The sequence below is a fragment of the Chenopodium album genome, chromosome 2 (assembly GCF_948465745.1).
Source record: "Chenopodium album chromosome 2, dcCheAlbu1.1, whole genome shotgun sequence".
NCBI lineage: Eukaryota > Viridiplantae > Streptophyta > Magnoliopsida > Caryophyllales > Amaranthaceae > Chenopodium > Chenopodium album.
The window spans coordinates 16164747-16187444 of NC_137835.1; the positions used below are offsets into that span (position 1 = coordinate 16164747).

The window sequence follows — 22698 nt, forward strand, 5'->3', positions numbered from 1 at the left end:
TTAGGATTCGAATCGACAAAGGAAGACTTGAAACGGGCCGCCTTGAAATTGAAGGCTCGCAACAATGCTCGAATCACAAAGACAGAAATGGCCATGGATCCATATTCGTTCACTCTCAACGGCCAGTACATCAAAGAAGGGGAAGACTTCCCATGCTATGAATTTCCCGAGCCATTTGTCCATGATGGGATCCGCGAACCAGGATTCGAGGTATTCCTCGATTGTGACTTCCTCGATGAAGAACTCTCCACAGTCGAGAAGTCAGCCAGCTTGAACTCTGATGATCTGGGAATTAATCTTCTTTTTGGAATGGAGAAAAATGAATCCAAGCCGGTCTGCAATGATAACTCTGAGCTCGTTCAAGCGGTCATAGCAAACAAGGAGTTTGATCCCTCCGAGTTAATCGTCCAAGCTGACAACATTTCAAGGGGATGGCGCAAGACATTGCGGATCACTACGCCAAGTGGAGAGAAGTTGGAAATAACCGCTGGCGAGGGTCCTATGTTTGATGAGCCTGAATCATCTGGGTCCGAGTCTGAGTCTAAGTCTGTAGATGAGTCCTTAGAGTTTGAGGCCGACCCTCTTTCTGCTATAGAGTTCAGCCCTGAGTCTCTTGTTGAGCCTTATCTTTCTAGTCCTAATAATTCTGGTGAGGTCGCAGCTGACCTTGCCTCTCTTGATGTTTTAGCCAGTGAATTCAATAAAATGAATACCTTTGCTTACGATGTGTGCCATTTCCCTAGCCCTGATCAATATTGCTTTGCTAATGATAAAAATGACAAAGAAATAATAAAAGCAATGGAAGAACACGAAAATAAAACAGCAGTTATTGAAGATACAGAAACAGTTAATAGTTCCAATGATACGACTGTTAAAGAAGTAAAAATTGGATTAACGCTAAGTCAAGATGAACGCAAAGAGCTAATTAACTTACTTAGTGAATTTGTTGATGTATTTGCTTGGTCATACCAAGATATGCCAGGAATTGACAGGGATATAGCTCAGCATACGATACCACTCATTCCAGGTATGAAGCCTGTCAAACAAAAGCTGCGCCGAATGAAACCAGATGTGGCTCTCAAAATCAAAGAAGAAATCAGGAAGCAATTGGCCGCAGGTTTCATCAGAGTATCCAAGTATCCGGAATGGATAGCAAATGTGGTCCCAGTTCCAAAGAAGGACGGAAGAGTCACAATGTGTGTTGATTACAGGGATCTCAATAAAGCAAGCCCAAAAGATGGGTTCCCTCTACCTCATATTGACATTCTGGTCGATAATACAGCAAATCATGCACTCCTGTCATTCATGGATGGTTATGCCGGATATAACCAGGTATTGATGGCCGAAGAAGACATGGAGAAAACCACATTCATCACACAGTGGGGTACATATTGCTATACGGTAATGCCATTCGGGTTGAAAAACGCGGGTGCCACCTACCAAAGAGCAGCTACAGCACTCTTACATGACATGATGCATAAAGAGGTGGAGGTCTATGTCGACGATATGATTGTCAAGTCTAAAGATCGCCCAGGCCATATTGTCGCACTTCGCAAATTTTTTGCATGACTCCGTAAGTACAACATGAGATTAAATCCAGCAAAATGTGCATTCGGAGTCACGTCAAGCAAATTACTTGGATATGTGATCAGTTCTCGAGGGATTGAAATAGATCCTTCAAAAGTAAAAGCGATCATGGCCATGCCACCACCCAAAAATGAGAAGGAGATTCGAGGCTTCATTGGAAGGTTGCAGTACATAAGTAGGTTCATATCAAAGCTCACAGCGATATGCGAACCTATATTCAAGAAGTTTAAGAAGAACGTCCCAGTCACATGGGATAATGACTGCCAAAAGGCTTTCGACAAAATCAAAGAGTATTTGGCAAACCCACCCGTGCTAGCGCCGGCAATACCTGACTTTCCTCTTCGACTCTACCTTACGGTCACAAGAGAAACGACGGGGGCGATGCTAGCACAAGAGATCGAAAGCAAGGAGAATGCAATCTATTACCTGAGCAAGAAACTCCAAGGATATGAGACGCGATACACGCCACTCGAGAAGTTGTGTCTCGCACTTGTATGGGCCGCACAAAAATTGAGACATTACGTGCTCACTCATACAGTGCACGTCGTGTCTAAGATGGATCCTCTCAAATATCTGTTCGAGAAAGCAACACTCAACGGCAGATTATCAAGGTGGATAGTCAATCTAGCTCAATTTGACTTGAGATTCATGCCACAAAAGGCCATCAAAGGTTCTGCAGTTTCTGACTTCTTAGCAGACTTTCCGCTAGAAGAAGCTGAAAAAGAAGAAGATGAGTACGATTTCCCTGACGAAGATTTACTCATGACCGAAGACGATAGTTGGACGCTCTATTTCGATGGAGCTTCAAACCAAAAGGGATGTGGTGTGGGAGTCTTGCTCGTATCACCCAATGAAGAACACATCCCAATTTCCATGAAGCTCGACTTTGATGTCACCAACAATGCCGCATAATATGAAGCATGCATTTTGGGATTAGAAACAGCTGTCGCCTTGGGAATCAAGAAACTCAGAATCTACGGTGACTCTTCACTAATCATTAACCAAATCTCTAAGAGATGGAAAGTGAGGAGTGAAAGTCTCGCTACATATCAAGCTCACCTAGAAACTCTCACGGAGCAACTAGATGAAGTGGAGTATACGTATCTGCCAAGAGAAGAAAATCAGTTCGCTGACGCACTAGCTAAGTTAGCATCAATGGTGCGAATTCCAGCTGACACGATCAGAATGCCACTGACCATAGAGAGAAGATATGAACCAGCTTATGTTCATGCACTTGATGATGAACAAGAAGAAGATGAAGAACCATGGTATACAGACATCCTTAATTATGTAACAAGAGCAGAGTATCCTCCTAATACTGATAAAAGGGCACGCCGTGCTTTGAGGCTCCTGGCCTCACAGTATGTGCTCATCAGGGGAGAACTCCATAAGAAAACCGCAACAGGAAGGAATCTCTTATGTGTAGCTAAAAAAGAAGCACATAAAACCATGGAAAATCTTCATGCTGGTATATGTGGAACTCACATGAATGCAAAGATGTTAGTCCAAAAGATTCAACGACAAGGTTACTATTGGACTACTATGGAGCGAGATTGTCACGAGTACGTCAAGAAATGTATGAAGTGCCAAATCTATGCAAACTTACAACATGTTCCACCTTCACTTCTCCACACGTATACTTCTCCATGGCCTTTCTCCACTTGGGGCATCGACATCATTGGAAAAATCACACCACCAGGACAAGGGGGGCATGAATTCATTCTCGTAGCAATCGATTACTTCACCAAATGGGTTGAGGCAGCCTCATATGCCAAGCTGACGGCAAAACATGTAGCTCAATTTATTGAGAAAAATATTATATGCCGCTATGGGGTACCACATGAGATGATCAGTGACAATGGAACACATTTCCAAGCCGAATGCGCGGAATTGTTGCAGAAATATCACATCAAACATCATCGATCATCACCTTACAGACCACAAACGAACGGAGCAGTCGAATCGACCAACAAAAACGTGAAGACCATCATCGAAAAGATGACGGAAAATTATAAAGACTGGCCAAGTAAGCTACATTTCGCCCTTTGGGGTTATCGAACCTCTGTCCGTACATCGACAGGGGCTACCCCCTTCTCCTTGGTCTATGGCGTCGAAGCTGTACAACCAATCGAGCTCGAAATACCTTATCTCCGAATCGCATTGGAAAGCCAACTAGATGAAGTCGACTGGATTAGAGCAAGATACGACGAACTGGTCTTGCTTGATGAAAAACGCTTGGCAGCTTTGCATCATGTCCAAACCTACCAACAGCGTATGGCACGACATTTTAATAAAAAAGTCAAGACCAGGAACATCAAAGAGGGTGACCTAGTGCTTAAGGCCCTCCGCAAAAATGTGTTAGATCCAAGAGGAAAATTCAGACCGAACTGGTCAGGCCCGTACATTGTTAAAGCCATCCTGTCCGGCGGAGCGGCACAATTGGTAGACATGGACGGTAACGGCTTCCATAATTTAACCAACTTGGATCAACTCAAAAAGTTCTACGCCTAGTCGCATGGGTTCATGACCCAATAGAGCTACGTCTGGCCTGATTCCTTTTTAGGATACGTAGGCAACCCCTCAAGGGGGCCCGACCACTTTAAAATAAAAAAAAATGCTCCCTCTATTGATTTAATATGTGCCCGGTTCAACATTGCGTCACGACAAAAAAAAAAAAAAAAAGGGGGTACATATGCCGCGACACGGGAAGCATTCCCGTCTGACGGGAGAAAATGCCGTGTCACGGCAAAATCTGAACAGCAAAAAGAACAGAAGGCCTCCCGTGACACGGGATTTGTTCCCGTCTGACGGAGAACTATTCCGTACCACGTCACGACAAAAAAAAAAAAAAAAAAAAAAATTTTTGCCGTGACGCGGGAACTTTAACCGTGTCACGGGACCTTTTGACCGTGACACGGCTGATTTTCAGTTTCCCGTTTTATTTATTGGCGCATTCGTTGCGAATTTCCTGTTCGAGCTTTGTTCTTCCATTGCGTCCGACTCCTAGACTCGGATAATATATAAAAGTCATTGTAATTTTTAAGAAATAAATGCGCTATTATTATTAAAATAAATGCGACTACAATATTGGCATCATACGCCTTATTTTAAATAAAAATTAAATAATAAAATGCAAAGCACTATTGATCTAATCTCTCTTCTCTTTAGGAACATCCTTCTCTTGCTCAATTAGGTCGGCCTTCACCATTAGTGTGTCTTTTGTAGCCCGAACCGTCACACCCCTAGTCGAACTTTCGCCCCTTTCACCTTTCTTGAACTTTTTTGGTTGTTTCTCCCTATACACCATCTTTTCTTTACCCTTTCCTTTCACATAGGTCTTCTTTCTTGGCATCTTAGGAGTCTTAAACTCAATTCCTTGTGTTCTCGGACCTAGGCGATCTTTAAGAGGAGCCTTCTTATCTCCAAGACGACTCTTTACATCAGACTTGCGTGATCCGAATCGTTCCCTCTTGCTTCTAGGGTTCAACCATGCCTTGTATGCACTAGATAAGGGAGGAGGAGCTTGGTCACTTGCAGAAACGGTCCACAAAGGTCTTCCAATCCAATAAGCCTCGTACTTGTGAACGTTACTTTCATGCAACGATACTTCACGAGGACTATCGTTATAGCGTGGAATTACTTGTTCAAGTCCATACTGCCGCATCAGTCGAGAGGGACAGTAAAAGGTCAATTTGGAGATACTAGGAACACGGCAATAGGGTGTTTCATTCGTGCCAACCATCCTAGTAAGCCTCCACCAAGGCACCACCCAACGAATGGAAAATTCTCTCTTTGCAAAGAAATTTTTCCAATCTTCATACGACATGTTTGCAGAATAATTCTTCTTCCTACGGACTAAGTCGTTAGGGCCATATTTTTCAATGTCATCGGGGGCTTCAAATAATTCCAAACGCTCTATCAACCAAATCTGCAAAACAAGAAAATAAAAAGAATATTAATCGTCAAAAAAAAAAAAAAAAAAATGCAGATTCCCGTGACACGGCAGTTTTGACCGTGTCACGGCAGAACCTAACCGTGACACGGTGACTGTTTTGTGTCACGGGGGCTATTCAGAGCGTATTTTTACCTGTAATAGTACCAGAGAGCCCTTCCTGATGGCTTTCCGGTCAGATTTTGCCTCGTCTAGGCCACGAAATGTTTCTCCAAGGCACGTCGGCATAGGAGATCTGCCGGATTCTACATGCTCAAGCACAGACGCTAGACAAGCATGTCCTACCCTACCGTTTGCAAAAAGTAGCTTGCTAAACATGCAAAAAATATATGCCCTTCTACGATACACATGATAAGACTTAGAGACAGGGCGATTAAAATATAAGTTAGCAAGTTTTTCTATGTCTACTTCATTACCACAAACAATTCTATTTAAATCTGGATCTGTTAGATTCAGATGGCGTTCAAAGTCTTGGTAATAATATTCACGTAAGGTAGGCATGGCTATAAGATTCCTAGCAGGAAATCCAAAGATTGCGCCAAATTCCTCCGGCAGAGGACAGATTTCATCATAATCAAATTTGAAACAGTGCGTTTCTGGACTCCAATAATCTAATGCTGCCCTAAGAAAATCATGTTCAATAGCTACATGTCGCAGGGCTAGCAAACCCCTGACATGAAATAATTCTAACTCTCTTTTTTCAGCATTGGTCAAAGAATAAGACCAGTCGCGCAATGTATTATCAAAATTCTGAGACATGATTATTGAAATATGAAATTCTAAATTATTTTGTGTTTCGTAATTATGCATATCATGAATAATCTGGTCTTATTTTATAGCAAAAGCGCTCGGAACTGCCCAGAATTTATCTTTTCGTACGCGTGAAACAAACCACTGAAAAATTTGCTTCCCGTGACACGGGAAATTCCACCGTGTCACGGGAACCTCTGCCGTGACACGGCAGGTTTTGCCGTGACACGGTGAACAGTGCCGTGTCACGGCACTTTACACGCCTGCTTTTTTTTTTCATCTTTTCCGTATCTATCCGGATTTTTTGTATTTTCTTATCTTTAACGTTTGTTTTTTTTTTTTTTCAGTCTTTTCTGAGAGTTATATTTCTAATAAAATTCTCACCTTTTTTATTTTTATCTTTATTTTACGATTTTATTTCTTTTGCTTTTTATTTTTTATTTTTCTTTTGGGGAAGGTAATTTTATTTCTTTTCTTTTGGGGAAGGTCGGTACCCTCCATTACTCCACTTATGTTTTTTTTCGTCGTGTCATTAATAAGTACACAATCACACACAAAGAGTCTCAAACACACACTAACACACACAATAGTAGATATATAAACTGTAAATAATGTACAAAGAGTCGTAATACATAAATGTATCAAGTGTCATCACAGTATGTACAAAAACCCTCGGTCAAAAATCTCTAGAATCAGAATCAGTCGCGTCTCCACCCTGGGTAGGTGGTTCGCCCTGGGTATATGGGAACGGCGAACCAAAGAGTCCCTCGACCATCCGAGTACGGGGAGTAGCGTCCCTACTAGTCCCCGTAGGCCCAGTAGTAGTCAAGCTCAAAGCAGGACCTGTCCAGCCGGAGAACGGAGTAGACTGGCCCAAAGATACTGGAATCGTCGGCGAAGGCATCGTCCCATACAGCGGAACCGAGAACAAACCCGACATTGGTGGAGGAATCCCGGATAATGGGGCCGAGAATGAACCAGGATCCAAAGGAGACCCAAACTCAGGAACTGGAGGCTGTGAAAATGACGGACGCTGAGAAGACTGACCCTACTGCCACTGAGCCTCCTGGAATGGCTGAGTAGTCTGTGGCTCTCGCTGAGAACGCCGGTGAGCCTCAGGAGATCGTCTACTACGACCAAGCTCCTCCTCGTCCGAGCCTCTGGGCCTTGAGCGCGAGCGGGACCTCCGTCGCTCCTGAAAAAACACAAAATCAAAAGGTGTCAATGATGCAAAATAAAACAAATGGTGGAAATGAAAAAGTAATAAGTGATACCTCAAGGACGTCGCTAGAGCTCCGACAACTCGCACCACGCCGAAGCTTGATGATGCAATACTTCAGCGCGTCCACCAGCTTCATAATTCCCATCACCTCCGGGCGGTTAGGCTGAGGATAAAACAAAGAAAAATCAGTAATAAGCAGCATTAAAAGAGTGGATAATACGTCGAAGAAAACTCACCGGCTCAAAAGCCTCAGGCACTGACTCCTGCGCCTGTCTATAACCCTCCGGCGCGTCAGCAATATGGTCCTCCGTGATACCGATCGGCCCAGGGTAGCGGACAAACTGAGGAGGAATCTGAATCCTCCCCACAGGGTGAATGGTCGTCTGAAAATATGATCGAATAATCAAGTTATTCGACTATTTAAAACAGAGACTAGTAAAGAAGATTCTCGAAATAAATCATACCTCGGGAAGACGGGGTGGAGGAGCCAGAGAGGGAAGCAAATCCCGCGCGTAGTCACTCTCCATGTAAACGAGCTCCTGCCACGGAAAAGTGTAGCGCTCTCCCCTGTTGATCAACCCTCTGATCAAGCGGGAGTCCAGCATCGACTCTGGCGGGGAAGAAGGCACCACAAAGCGATCGCCGCTATGCTGACGGACGACTCGCTCCCCCAAATACCAGACGAAGCGCCCAGTACCAACCAAAATGGTACGGTACACTGAAAGACGTAGGGCCTCGGGTAGGTCAGTCATCCCGGCCCAAGGACGATACTGAACATCAATGGGAACCTGGAAACCATAAAAAGTTAGGCATGAAACAACAGAAACAACATCAAAAGGAAAAAACGCAATAAAGCTAATCCTTACGCCAACGGAAGAGGTGCCTCGGCGTAGTACCCCACGAAGCGCCGGAACAGACTCCACCCGTGACTCTCCTCGGTCACGCCAGCTGGCTCCGACGGGGAAGTCATGGACCACTCCCCGACGTCGGCGAGGAGCCAAGCCTGGGAAGTACTCGTAGAACCATAACTGCAACAAAAATAACATTCAGCATACGAATCGAACAAGCCGAAATGGAACAAGAAGGGAAAAGATCATCACCTCTACGACTCTCCACAGGTCGTAAACGGTGATAGGGGACTCGTCGTTCAGCTGACGACAGCCATGACGTAGAGATAGAAGAAGATCCGCGTATCCAAGACTGGCCCAGCTGTAGGATCCTATCTCGGGAATTCTGGCCAAAGAAGGGAGGTAGCAAAGGAGCACGCGTGAACTCCTGTCAGGAGAGAGGGTCATAGAGATCAGGATCAAGATAAAGATCTGCACCCGCTGCTCGGCCGTCGTATCCTCCATATCGAAGCCGCGAGCAAGAACTGAAGCCGACTCCGATCGTCCACTCCTAGGACCACCTCGTGACACCGGACGAGTCCTTATGTGCTGAACGATCGGACCTAACAAATCGGCTACCTCAGCCGATGTCCAGGATAGATCAGACATCTGGCCTACTGCCCGGTCGGTAAAGCGCAGCCCGCTGATCATGCTGAAGTCTAAGGGGGTCACCGCCATCTCCCCCCAAGCAAAGTGAAACGTGTTGGTAGTATCCCAAAAATACTCCTACAACGCACGAACAACCGTCGCGCCGCAACCCCGGGGGCTGCGAAACCCTACAACCGCCGCGTAGAAATCGACCAAGCCAGACGACTCCCATAGGGCGCTCGTAGCAGGATCCTCCGTAATGACCTGGTGAAGTCGAGGGATCAAATCACCGGCCCCGGAACCATGATGGCGAAGTGTGCCATCGACTATGCCGGAGAGTGCCTGATGAGAAACGTGGTTTTCACGGCAGAAAACCAACTGGTCTGGAGTCCACGGAGGTGGAACCCACCTACCCCTACTCGTAGAAGTCCGAGGCTCGAACTCCAAGACGTCGTCGTCCACGCCCTCAGGGACAGTGGGAGTGTCCTCCCGAAAAGCCCGACGCCGGCCGCGGGTAGAAAGGTCGCAATCTCGTCGTCTAGGCATGCTATTGTCAAAATCTAAATGTTTAGCATCATTTCCTAAACATTTAATTCAAGTTGCATATTTAAAATAATAATCTAAATACTTAGCATCATTTCCTAAGCTATTTAGTTGTTTATTGAATTATATGCTAAATTTTATCAAAATCTAAATGTTTAGCATCATTTCCTAAACATTTTAAATTGCAAAATAATAATCTAAATACTTGGCATCATTTCCTGAGTTATTTAGTTGTTTATTGAATTATACGCTAAATTTTTACCCCAAGGCTAAAATTGGCAAAAATTATGGTATTTAGTTTCTCCATGACAAACTAATACTACAGTGCTCCTAGCCGCATGATACTATGTTCTCCATGACAATATAGTACATATGCAAAATATGAATCAACACATCATTTCACAAGATTCACCACTATTTTTTCACCATTTCAAAGCATGAACATTATTTCACAAAGTAGCACCCAAAAATGGTGATTTGCTCAATTCTCCATCAAGTCATGCAATTTTTATCTCAAATTTCTCACAAATACACATGTACACATATACAAGTAAAATCATGGCAAGAATTTCAACATAAAGCTTCAAAATCAAAAACCCCCAAATTGATTTTTTTAGGGTTTGTCATGAAATTGTTAATGTGAAGCAAATTCAAAGCAAAAATCAAAGGGAGCTTACATGGATGTGTGTAAAAAGTCGAAAATGAGGAGAAGATTGAGGAATTACAACAAAATTGGTGAAATTCGAACTCCAAAACTCGAAAATATGTTCCGGTCACCAGCGCAATTGCCGCGACACGGGCAAGATTAACCGTGTCACGGTCAAGAGCAACCGTGTCACGGCAAACCTTCAAGGCTGACGGAGCTCCGGTGAACTGGACGGCAGCACAGGAACAGAAACAGAAGTAGCAACGAAACAGCAGTAGCGCAGTAGCCAAACAGCCGCAGCAAAGCAAAAAAGGTGAAGAAAAAAAAAAGAAAAAAAAGAAAGAGAGACTAACCGTGTCACGGTCGCCGTTACCGTGTCACGGCGAGCTTTGAACGGCCGGCGGTTAACGCCAGGCGTGGCGCGGCAGCTTTTGGAAAGAGAGAAGCTAAATTGGTGAATGGTGAAAGCAAATGTGAAAGCAAGAAGAAATGTGAAATGAAAAAATGGTGCACGCGGATTTAAAGGCAGAAAAGGACAAAAAAGAGCCGTTGTTGACTGATTCAAACAGCGAAAATAAAAAAAAAAAAAAGAAAAAAGGAAAATATGTTTCCCGTGACACGGGATACTAGTCCCGTCAGACGGGAATCCCTGACCGTGTCACGGGAACCTTCTGACGTGGCGCGGCAAATCCGAGTCTGGTCAGGGAATATTCTTAGCTTTTTGACCAGTTTGGCTGACTTTCCGAGTTTATTGGGTGATTATTTTTTCGCTACAGTTACGCGGAAAATCCCAACTGATGTTTAAGGGGGACTAAAATTACCATTTTACCCCTGGCAAGCGTCAAAGCCTATTTTGCGGCATTTTAAACATTTAATATGGTCGGATAATCGGCTTAAGATTGTGAATCCTCTACATCCCACGTCCGGGGACAAGCGAACCACCATCATTTCATAACGCAAGGTTCTCGATACACAGAGACTTGCAATCTCATCATCTGTCGACTTTCCTCAAGCATGGAAAGTATTATCCGGTGGATTTCTTCAAGCATAGAAAACTGCCAAGTCGGCTTTCCTCAAGCATGGAAAGCGTTATCGGTGGATTTTTCTTCAAGTATAGAAAACCGCCAAGTCGGCTTTCCTCAAGCATGGAAAGCGTTATCGGTGGATTTTTCTTCAAGTATAGAAAACCGCCAAGTAGTCGGCTTTCCTCAAGCATGGAAGGCATTATCGGTGGAATTCTTCAAGCATAGAATGACACCAAATTCATACGTCGACTTTCCTCAAGCATGGAAAGTGTCATCCGGTAGGTTTCTTCAGGCTTAGAAAGCTACCAAACTCATTTGTCGGCTTTCCTCAAGCATGGAAAGCATTTCAACCAATGTCACTCGGTAGATTCCTTCAAGTATAGGAAAATACCAAACTCGTTTGTCACCGACACACTGGTGTCAGATAAGTGTTCTATCCCTATACTCTTTTATATGTGGAATTAACATTTTTTGCAGGTATCGGCGTATACAGAATGATTTAGGATCGCAGAACGTCTTAAATCATTCTCCGTCCCTATCGACTACTTTGACTATCGTTTTCGAAACTGACGTTTCTACAAACTCAGTCAAAGTGGGGGCTTCTGTAGACACCTAAAAATGTCTCCCCAAAACCAAACCCGATGATAAATAACCTTTCACCGCCACTATTGGTCGGGTTTAGTATTTTATCCCGAGAGTGCTTAAAAAATCGTATCTTATTAAATTCTTGTTTTTGAAAGGTCTATGGATCAGTCTTGGTGTTTGGTAAAGGCATAGTTTTAATTTGTTAATTAATTTTAAGCCCAAACCTTTTTATTTTATTATTTTATTTTGGCCCAAATATTTTTATTATTTCCTTATTTTAGCCCGAATAATAAAAGTCAGAAAAAAGCCCGAAATTATCAATCGGCACTTAAAAAAGCCGAAAGAAATTAGGGTTAAAAATGAATTTAGACGGAAAAGTGGACTGGAACTGACCGTGTCACGGCCAAGCTTGACCGTGTCACGGGAACTCTTCCCGTCTGACGGTGGGACTTCCCGTGACACGGGAGGTCTGCCGTGACACGGGAAGTTCCGTGTCCTTTTCGCGTAAACCCTTAACGCGTTTTCCGTTCCGTTTTCTAAAAATTTCCCGCGACACTCCAAAACTGACCGTGTCACGGGAACTTGTACCGTCTGACGGTACAGTCTAACCGTGTCACGGTACAGTCTGACCGTGTCACGGGATGCATTTTTAGGGTTTTTATCATTTTAGGGTTCCGTGTGCTCCCTCAGCACATTTCCCTATAAATACCCCCTCATTTCTGATGAACGGGGGACCAGAATTCGATTATTCTTACTTTTCTCTCTTTTATGCTCTTAACCTAAACACTAGCCTCCCCTTTTCACTTCAAAATTCCTTCTTCAAGCACTCAAAGGAGTCCATATTTTACTCGAGGTTCTATCCTTAAACCAAGGCGTGAAAGGTAGAATCGTTTGAGGGTTTGGCCCCAAAATTAACCTTGTATTTATTTAATTTAATTTAATTGTTGTTTTATTATTTCCTTGAAGTTACTAACTCGTTTATTATTTTGTAGTTGCAAACAAACAGATTCAAAGTAAGGATCATGCTCTTTTTATTATTATTGTTTTTCTAACGATTTTTATGTTGTTGGAATTATGATTAAATTGGTTTTTATGTTGATATTGATTCTATTATTTATTTTGATCACCATATTGCATGTTTAAAGGGAATATGTAATTGAAAATCACGCCTAATAAGATAACTTGGACAACCGGTTTAGGTTCCTTTTTAATCTTATTATTAATTGAAGTGATCACCAAATATTTAGAATTATGTGTGCATTAATTTTAAACCAATTTAGTTAAATAATAGTTTGGAGCAAATTGAATATATTGTTTGTATGCCTTTGAGATCGCAGGAATCACTTTTCACTATAAGAATCGAGTAGAGGCCAATACGGGCGAATGTGACTCCATGACTCACTTCGTACCATCATCCCCGATCCTCCTTTCGTGGTTCCGAACCATATGGAGTTAGTAATCTCATGGATTATGAATGGGGTGTAACCTTCACGGGTCAATCGTTGTTGCCTATCGTTGTCCCTTATCGTGGTTGCCTTTTTATGATCCGTGGACGGTTTACAAGTTCCTTAAAAACTTGTTGGCGGCTCCCTACTTTATTTGTCCCTAATCGTAATGTCAATTCCCACTTCCTATGAGTGTCAAGCATATTCACAACATGCTTTTAACGTAGGCGCACTTCGAGCGACGCCTACAACCCTGTAGAGTAATAATACCGAAGGCAGTCCTAGATCAACGTTACAGCAATGGCGCTGAGATTTGGACTGCAGCGCCACTCTACGGAATGTAGCGCCTGGCGACAGTTCTGTCGTTTGGCGCTACACTGCACAGTGCGGCGCCAGTCCTGTCGTTTTGACGACAGTTCGGTATATTACTCAAGTCATCACCTTGTGTCGAATCAAACAGTTTGCTAATCAACTCGATTATTTTTATTAATAATAATACCTCGTTAAGTCCTTAATCGAGTCTAGTCACATAGTCTAGCCACACGGTCTTATACAAGAGTCTTAACATGTCATCTACACTCACTAGTCTTAGCACACACTTTGAGTATATATCACCACGACCATGTCTTAGGTTCATGCATGAGTCGGTTCTTCCGTCATTTAAGTTGGGGGTACAGTCTATTCCTAATTTCTTCATATCCCTTTATCTACATCATCTTTCTTCACATCACAACCTTCATTCTTCCTACCTTCTTCCACCTATGCATGTTGAATAGAGTTGAGTCAAATAATTAAAAATGAATATCCCTAATTTCCCTTTCCACAGTACTTGGTCGAGGACAGAAGGGCGATTAATCAAGGACCATCTCTTTATTCAAGTCTTGAAATTGTATGGCAACGGGCGGCTCCGCGAGTTCGTGATGAATTCGAACTCGACTCCATGGTTTGGGTGGATTTAATAACTCGAATGAACCCTTATTTCCATGAGCGTTTTTGGATTGATAGAGCTTAAATCCCCCGGGGCTAAGACGTATGTAGAACACACACGTTTTTTCAGAAAAATCGAAGGAAGTTGACTGTGAGAAGAGAAAATAAGCCACTGGACAAAATTAAGGATTGCCGTGACCCTGCAGAGTGTACCGTGTCACGGTGCTGCACACCGCATGACGGTGTACTGCACCGTGACACGGCAGCATTTGCCGTGGCACGACAGTTAGAAAATCTGACTGGTGCCCTGTTTTCCTTCGTTCGCAATCAAGTTATTGAATTTTTCCTACGAGACAGACCTAAATGCGACGTTAAAACCTCCATGCTTATGCGAAAATGCCAAATTAATCACAGGAATATTATTCAAGAATCTTTCAAGTCTCATCCACTCATCTTTATTAAATACCGATCACTCAAATCGATAAATAACCAAGAATCCTCCCCAGTGGAGTCGCCAAATTGTAGGCGTCGTTCGAAGTGCGCCTACGTTAAAGCATGTGTGAATATGCTTGGCACTCGTAGGAAGTGGGAATTGACATATACGATTAGGGACAAGGAAAGTAGGGAGCCGCCAACAAGTTTTTAAGAAACTTGTAAACCGTTCACGGATCATAAAAGGCAACCACGAATAAAGAGACAATGAAAGGCAACAACGATTGACCCGTGAAGGTTACACCCCATTCATAATCCATGAGATTACTAACTCCATATGGTTCGGAACCACGAAAGGAGGATCGGGGATGATGGTACGAAGTGATTCATGGAGTCACATTCGCCCGTATTGGCCTCTACTCGATTCTTATAGTAAAAAGCATTCCTACGATCTCAAAGGCCAAACAAAATATTCAATTTTCTCCAAACTATTATTAAGCTAAATTGGTTTAATATTAATGCAACACATAATTCTAAAATATTAGTGATCACTTGATGAAACAACAAGATTAAAAAGGAACCTAAACCGGTTGTCCAAATTATCTTATTAGGCGTGATTTTCAATTACATATTTCCTTTAAACAGGCTGTATAGGATAGCTCCCGCTGAACTATCGCCCAGCCCCCAGGGTGCGCACTCACCGCCGAATAAGCAACTAAAGGAGGGCTCATCAGCCCGGCAGAGTCAGCCCGCAGGGCTGACCAGGCTAAACTCTCCACGAAGGAGATAGTACGCTTATAAATAGAGGGTAAAGTACAACGAAAAGTAGGTTAGACACTCAAGTTATTATACTTTCTATATCTCTCTAAGTACACTTTCTCTCTCTAAACACTCTATAACTTAAGCTTCGGAGGGGGTTCCTCGAGCCACCCCCGAGGGCAGCTTACGTGTGCTGCCGTGTGTAGGTTGTTGACGGGACCCAGCTCACCCTGCAGAACCCTTGGATCCATACCTGGAACAATTGGCGTTAGAAGGAGGGGACAGGATCATCTAACCTGAGGTTCACCAACTGAGCTAGGGACTAGTTAACTAACCACCATGGCCGGTGAAGAAACTGTACAAGCACCCATATCCAAAGCTAATGAGACCAACCAAACACCACAAAAAACACCCTCAGTAACCCGCGATCCAAAAGGATCCACCGAAAATCCCAAATCGACCATCCCACAGAAATCCAACCCCATCAGATTGACATTAGCTGCAGCTAAAGCGGCGTCGAAACCAGTCGATCCAACAGGATCCAGTTCCATTTTCAAATATGGAATGCCGTTAACAGGCGCGAACAATGAGCCCATTGTTTCAGCACCTGTATCCCAGAAACCGCAACCCGTAAACATGCCAGCCATCTTGCAGAACCTCTCTAAGTGCAGTAAGGAACAGCTGGCAGCAATGACGGCGGTCCTTACCAATATGGGTAAGGGGGCAAGCCCATCACCGACAACGGCAGCTGCGGAGCCTGCAGCGAAAAAGCCGGAAGTCTCAACTCTCACCCCTGAGCAGAAAGAGCTCATTCAGCCGAGGAAAAAGGTATAGGAGCTGGAAGCTCGCAACCTGAATCGAGAATGGAGCGTGGAGGAAATAACCCCCGCTCGAATCAGCCCGGAGAAGCGGGTCCCTCGCAGTCGGTCACCGACCGTAGAGTGAGGACCCAGCCCGGAGAGAGACAAACGAGCGCGAATCCAGGTTGTTTCAGATGATTCCCCATTTTGCCGGGAGATTCTGGAAGAACCCATGGAGAAGGTGAAGATGCCGAGCTGCAAGTACAATGGAACCACAACACCCAAAAGCCACATATCAGCTTTCGAGAATCATATGGTACTCTACACCATGATAGACTCAGTCTGGTGTAAGGCTTTCCCACCAACTCTGGAGGGGCTGGCAGCGGAATGGTACGGCGCCATCTCCAAATGTTCTGTGTACTCGTACAGCCAGCTGAAGAGAATGTTCATGGAGCATTTCATAACCTTGGTGGACAGAACCAAGATGACAACCGAGCTGATGTCCCTGGTTCAGGGAAAGCATGAGTCCCTGAGGGAGTTCATCACCAGGTTCAACAAGGAGCAACAACCATTCCAAATATGAGCCAGGAGGTAGCGCTGTTAGCAATGCAGAGTGGCCTACTTCCAGGGTCACCATTTAGAGCATATATGGGGCGTAAGAGCCTCAAAACGCTCGCTGAAGCGCTGGGTAAAGCGCATGAGTTCATCAAAGCAGACGAGACTGACAGAGCAATGCTGGGTAGGAAAGCAACAGGTGACTCAGTTAAGCGGGTAGAGGTCACCCGGGCAGAGAACACACCCAGAGTGGACCAGCCAAGCAGGGCTGAGCAAAACCGCAGAGAAGCGGACAGGGCAGTGGGACTGAGAAGGTCCGATCCAAGGAGAGGGCCAAGGCCTGGGAAGTTTGATCAGTATACCCCACTAACCCATTCCAGATCTCACATATTCAGCGTAAATAAGGCTGATGATAAGTGGCAGAGGCCTCCAAGGATGGTAAACAGGAGTCGTGATACCAGTAAGTGGTGTGACTTTCACGGGGACTATGGCCACACCACTGAAGAATGCACGCACTTGAAGGACAACATAGAGGACTTAGTCAGGAGAGGATACTTGAGTCAATTTAAGCAGCATGGTGACCCTCCCAGAAGAAGGGAGGAGGATAGAGCAGGCCGAGCTGACCGCAGAGGAGGTCATAGGGGCCCAACTGGAGACAAAGATAGAGATGGCAAGCCAGAGGGCAGGGTGTACGTGATCAGCGGGGGACCAGTACATGGGGGAACAGTTAATAGAGCGCGGGCTAACCTGCGGGCAATGATACATCAAATAAACGACAATGATAAGCGTAGATGGCCACCTCTTCCCCCGCAGCCACGAGCCACGTTTGACGAATATGACTAGAAGGGCATAATTTACCCTCATGATGACCCGCTGGTGGTGACAATGAGAATTGCAAACTGGGAGGTGGATAGAATACTTATAGACGGAGGCAGCTCAGCCAACATCATATACATCAGTGCGTTCAATGAACTGAAGTTGGACAGAAAAGACCTGAAGAGAGTAAACTACGAGGTCACCGGGTTTAATGGCTCGGGGCTTACCCCAGAAGGCATAATCGAACTCTTAGTCCGGGTAGGAGAGAGGTCAAGAAGGCGTGATGTCCGAGAAAAATTTCTTGTGATAAACTCCCTTTCACCCTACAATGTAATCATGGGAAGATCGCTCATCCACAAGATAGGCGGGGTGGTATCCACTTACCACCTGGCCATGGCTTACACAACTAATGAGGGTCAGTCAGCAAAGCTCAGGGGAATCCAAAAGACAGCCCAACAATGTTACATAACATCCTTAAAGCAGCCTGCCAAAACCAGACAACAGTCCGGTTCCGAGAGAAGGCTCCCTGAGCAGCCTGAGAGGAAGTCGAGGAAAAGGAAGCGTGAAGAGTATCACAGGGAAAAAGATAAACAGAAGTTGGCAATGGAAAACTTCGAGCCTGCAAAAGAAGAAATGGCCAGACCATTTCCCAGCGGGGAGCATGTCACAGTCGAGCTCACAGAAGGTGATCCCTCGAGGACGGTGAAAATTGGGAAAGACATTGATCCAGGAGTAGGGGTGCACCTCATAGAGCTACTGAGGAAGAATAAAGACATTTTTGCATTTTCCGCAAATGAGATGCCCGGAATTGACCCGGCAGTCATGGTGCATAAGCTGAATGTGAAGGAGGATATTAGGCTAGTCAGGCAGAAAAGGCGAAGCTTCTCCATGGAGAAAAACCAGGCAATCCAGGAAGAAGTGGAAAAAAATCTTGGAAGCAGGATTTATTGAACCCTGTGACTATTCAGAATGGTTAGCCAACGTGGTCATGGTGAAGAAGGCAAATGGCCAATGGAGAATGTGTGTTGATTTCACGGATCTTAATAAGGCCTGCCCGAAGGACTGTTACCCACTGCCACAGATAAACCAACTGGTAGACTCAACCAGCGGGCACGCCCTGCTAAGCTTCATGGACGCCTTCTCAAGGTACCATCAGATCAGCCTGCACGAGCCAGACAGGCAGAAAACTGCATTCATTACCGAAGGGGGAGTGTATAATTACATAGCCATGCCCTTCGGGCTGAAGAACGCTGGAGCAACTTTTCAGAAGGCAATGGATATAGTGTTCCTTCACCAGAAGGGAAGAAATGTGGAAGTATACGTGGACGACTCAATTGTTAAGAGCGTCACGCAGGCTGGACATATCTTGGATCTGGAGGAAACATTTGCCACCCTGAACAAGTATAGAATCAAGCTCAACCTGAAGAAATGCGTCTTTGGAGTAAGCTCCGGAAAATTCTTGGGTTTTCTGATCAGCGAGAGAGGAATAGACGCCAACCCAGAAAAGGTCGAAGCAGTCCTCAGTCTGCCCGAGCCTAATATGATCAAAGATATCATGTGGTTGACAGGCAGAATGGTCGCACTGACCAGATTCATCAGCAAGTAAGTAGACAAATCCTTGCCATTCTATCAGCTGTTGAAAGGAAACAGAGAATTCAAGTGGGGGACTAAGGAGAAAGAAGCCTTTGAGGGTATTAAGGAGCATCTGACTAAGCTCCCAACAATGATCAGCCCGGAGCTGAGGGAAAAACTGCAGTTGTACATCTCAGCGTCAATACAGACAATCGCAGCCATTCTGCTGGTAGAAAGACAGAAGCAACAAAGGCCGATATATTTCGTGAGCCACGTGCTGACCGAGGCAGAGCAAAGATACCCCCTGGTAGAGAAGCTAGCCTTCGCAGTGGTCACAGCAGCAAGAAAGCTAAAACCATATTTTTGACGCGCATATAATAGAGGTCCTCACAAACCACCCGCTGGAGAAAGCATTACAAAAGATGGATGCATCGGGTAGACTCTTAAAGTGGGCAATCGAGCTTTTTGAGTATGAATTCGAGGTCAAGCCTAGAGCAGCCATCAAGGCACAAGCTTTAGCAGACTTCATAGTGGAAGCCTCCTATGAGGAGAAAGAGGATGACATTGGGGTCTGGAAGGTGGAAGTGGATGGATCCTCAGCCCAAACGGGGAATGGGGCAGGAGTCATAATGACGTCTCTAGAAGGAAACGTATTTGAGTATGCCATCAAGTTTAAGTTCAAAGCGTCTAATAATGAAGAAGAGTACGAGGCGACGCTGGCAGGCCTGCGTATGAGCCTCGCAGCCGGAGCCCGCAAAGTACACCTGTAGACTGATTCTCAGCTCGTTGCCAGCCAACTGCAGGGGGCGTATGAGATAAGGGAAGCCACTATGATGAAATATGTAACCAAAGTGAAAGAGCTGGCAGCCCAGCTAGTCCACTTCCAAATAGACTTGGTCCCCAGAGCAAGAAACTCTCAAGCTGACGCCTTATCTAAGTTTGCCAGCTCCACCTTACAAAGCCTCACAAGAACAGTGATGTTCGAAGTGTTAGAGGAAAGCAACATCGCTGAAAAGGAGCAGGTAAACTGCGTCAGGAGTCAAAGAGCCTGGTTCTCAAACATCTTGGCGTACAAACTTCATGGCTCGCTACCCGATGATGAAGTACAGGCTAAAAAGGTGAAGAAAGACGCAAATTGGTATGTAGTGATGAATGGAGAGCTCAACAAGAAAGGCTTCTCAAAGCCGCTGCTGAGGTGTATTTCAGAATGGGAGCAGGAGGGCATTATGGAAGAAGCCCACTCCGGAATATGTGCCAACCATATCGGCGGGAAAGCATTGGGAGTAGAGGTCCTTAGAAGAGGGGCATATTGGCCAACTCTCACGCAAGACGCACTAGCATATGTCAAAAAATGCGACAAGTGTCAAAAATATTCACCAGTCATAAATCAGCCAGCAAACGATCTGACTCCAATCCTAAGCCCGATCCCGTTCGCTCAGTGGGGAATGGACATATTGGGACCTTTCACCACTAGGTCAGCGGGCAGGAAGTATCTCATTGTGGCAGTAGATTACTTTACAAAGTGGATAGAAGCTGAGCCCACCAAGTACATAAAGGCAACCCAGGTCAGAACATTTATATGGAAGAGCATCATCACTAGATTCAGGGTGCCACAGTGCATAGTCTTTGATCATGAGTGCCAATTTGACTGTGACACCATAAAGGACTACCTGGGGGATATGGGCACCAAGTATGCAAGTGCCTCAGTCTGCCACCCGCAGAGCAATGGCCAAGCAGAAGCAGCAAACAAGCTGATCCTGACAGCCCTACAGAAGAAGCTGGAGGAGTACAAGGGCCTGTGGGCAGACTTAGTCCCAGAGGTCTTGTGGGAAAATAGGACCACTAAGAAGGAGTCAACCGGTAAAAGCCCTTTCACCCTGGCCTATGGGGTTGATGCAGTTGTCCCTGTGGAAGTGCAAATCCCCAGCCTGAGGATACAGCACTATGAGCAGCAAGGAAATAAAAAGCGCATGCTGGAAGAGCTAGACTTCCTGCCAGAAGTAAGGCTAAAAGCAGCCCTTAAGCTGGCAGCCCAAAAGAGCAGGATCTCAAAAGCTTTCAACAAAAGGGTCCAGCACAGGGAGCTCCTGCCAGGAGACTTAGTCCTCGGGAGGACAGCAGCAGTTGGAAGAGGAAATCAGCATGGAAAGCTGTCAGCAAACTAGGAAGGCCCTTTCATCATCCACGAGCAGGTTGGACCAGGCGCGTTCCTCCTTGCAGATCAAGAAGGTCAGATCTTAAGAAACAGTTTCAATGCTGATGTGTTAAAGAAATATTTTGTTTAAATAGCCTGAAACATAGCTGTTTCAAGTCGATAAACCTTTATTCAGTCCATGTTATGTTAACTAAGGCATTTGAACCATTTTTATTCAATGAAATACAAGCCTCTGCGTGAGGAGTATGTTGCATAAATTTGTTTAATATAGTATGCCCAAGCATCGTATACTAACATGCAGAAATCAAACAAGAATAATAATAAAGTGTTAGAGGCAAGAAGCACTCTAGCGCAAAATGACAAAGTGAAAGCATCCCTCCTTAAAACCTCACTTCACCTGCAAAAAGCAAAACAGGGCACCACCTCGGGGACACCTGAGGGGGAGCCTGACACGTTCAGCTTGAGCAGGGGAGAAGAGAGGAAAAGAAGAAGATGAGCTACATGGGCAACACTAAGGTTCTCTTAGTCCCATTCAGCCCATCTCTTTGAGGGGGAGAGGAAAGGAGAAGACAGTCAAGCAGTAAGCCCTTACAAAAAGAAGTAAGCAGGCAATAAACAAGCTGAATGACATAAATAAGTCGCAGCATAAACAAGCTGAATGACATAAATAAGTCGCAGCATAAACAAGCTGAATGACATAAATAAGTCGCAGCATAAACAAGCTGAACGATATAAACAAGTCGCGGCATAGATAAGCTGAACGACACAAATAAGTCACAGCAAAGCAAGTTGATGACACAGACGAAATAAGCAAAAAGCTAATCGACACAAACAAGTCTCAGCAAGGATAAGTCAAATAACGCTCAATCAAATATGTCAACCAGCACGCAGACGAAGCCTTTGGTCAAAGCCAAGTGAAGTACACAAACGCGCAAACACTTGAAGTAGATAAAGCAGGAAGGTCAAAGTGTAACAAAGTCCCTGCTGAAGCACAGCAAAGCGCAAAAGAAACAGAGAAGCGCTAGGCGGCTAAATTAAAAAGACAGGAAGGCCCAAATAAAGCTGAGCCCTCATCCACCAGGACAAGGAAACACTCGACGGGTAAAGTTAGAAGATCATAAATTCAAGTTAAGCTGGACAGACCCAGCAACGAAAGAAAAAGTATTCTAAAAATACACAGAGAAACATAATCTTTGGCAGCTATACACCCCAAAGATAGTAACAAAAACTACCTAGTTACAACAGATCTGGGTGAGGGAAACTCAGAGGAACCACTAGACTAGGAGGGTGACAGCCGCCATAACCTTTATAGATCATCAGTTTGAGACTTCACTCCAATAGCTGCAGCAACGTCAGGGCAGAGAGGCACCTCCAAGTTCAGCACGGCCTGGTTGGGGATCTTGCAGCCAGCAGCGTGAGGGTGATCAGCGGGAAGATCAAACAAACCAGCCT

The 22698-nt window shown here is 44.9% G+C and overlaps 1 protein-coding gene across 1 annotated transcript; it reads left to right on the plus strand.

Annotated features, from left to right (window-relative positions):
- Positions 1-18648: 18648 nt before the first annotated feature.
- On the plus strand, positions 18649-22465 carry LOC145569462 (uncharacterized). Its single transcript, XM_081628809.1, has 5 exons — positions 18649-19121; positions 19251-19356; positions 19895-20380; positions 20864-21243; positions 22447-22465. Exons 1-5 carry the CDS (start codon positions 18649-18651, stop codon positions 22463-22465), a joined length of 1464 nt encoding a protein of 487 aa, XP_081484935.1.
- Positions 22466-22698: the final 233 nt, after the last annotated feature.

Excerpts from the sequence above, each read along its gene's own strand:
- LOC145569462 (XM_081628809.1), top strand. The coding sequence starts at position 18,649 with ATGGACGCCTTCTCAAGGTACCATCAGATCAGCCTGCACGAGCCAGAC. Across the intron at positions 19,122-19,250 it reads CTGACCAGATTCATCAGCAA|CCCGGAGCTGAGGGAAAAAC; the intron begins GTAAGTAGACAA and ends AACAATGATCAG. Across the intron at positions 19,357-19,894 it reads AACAAAGGCCGATATATTTC|GGGGCGTATGAGATAAGGGA; the intron begins GTGAGCCACGTG and ends AGCCAACTGCAG.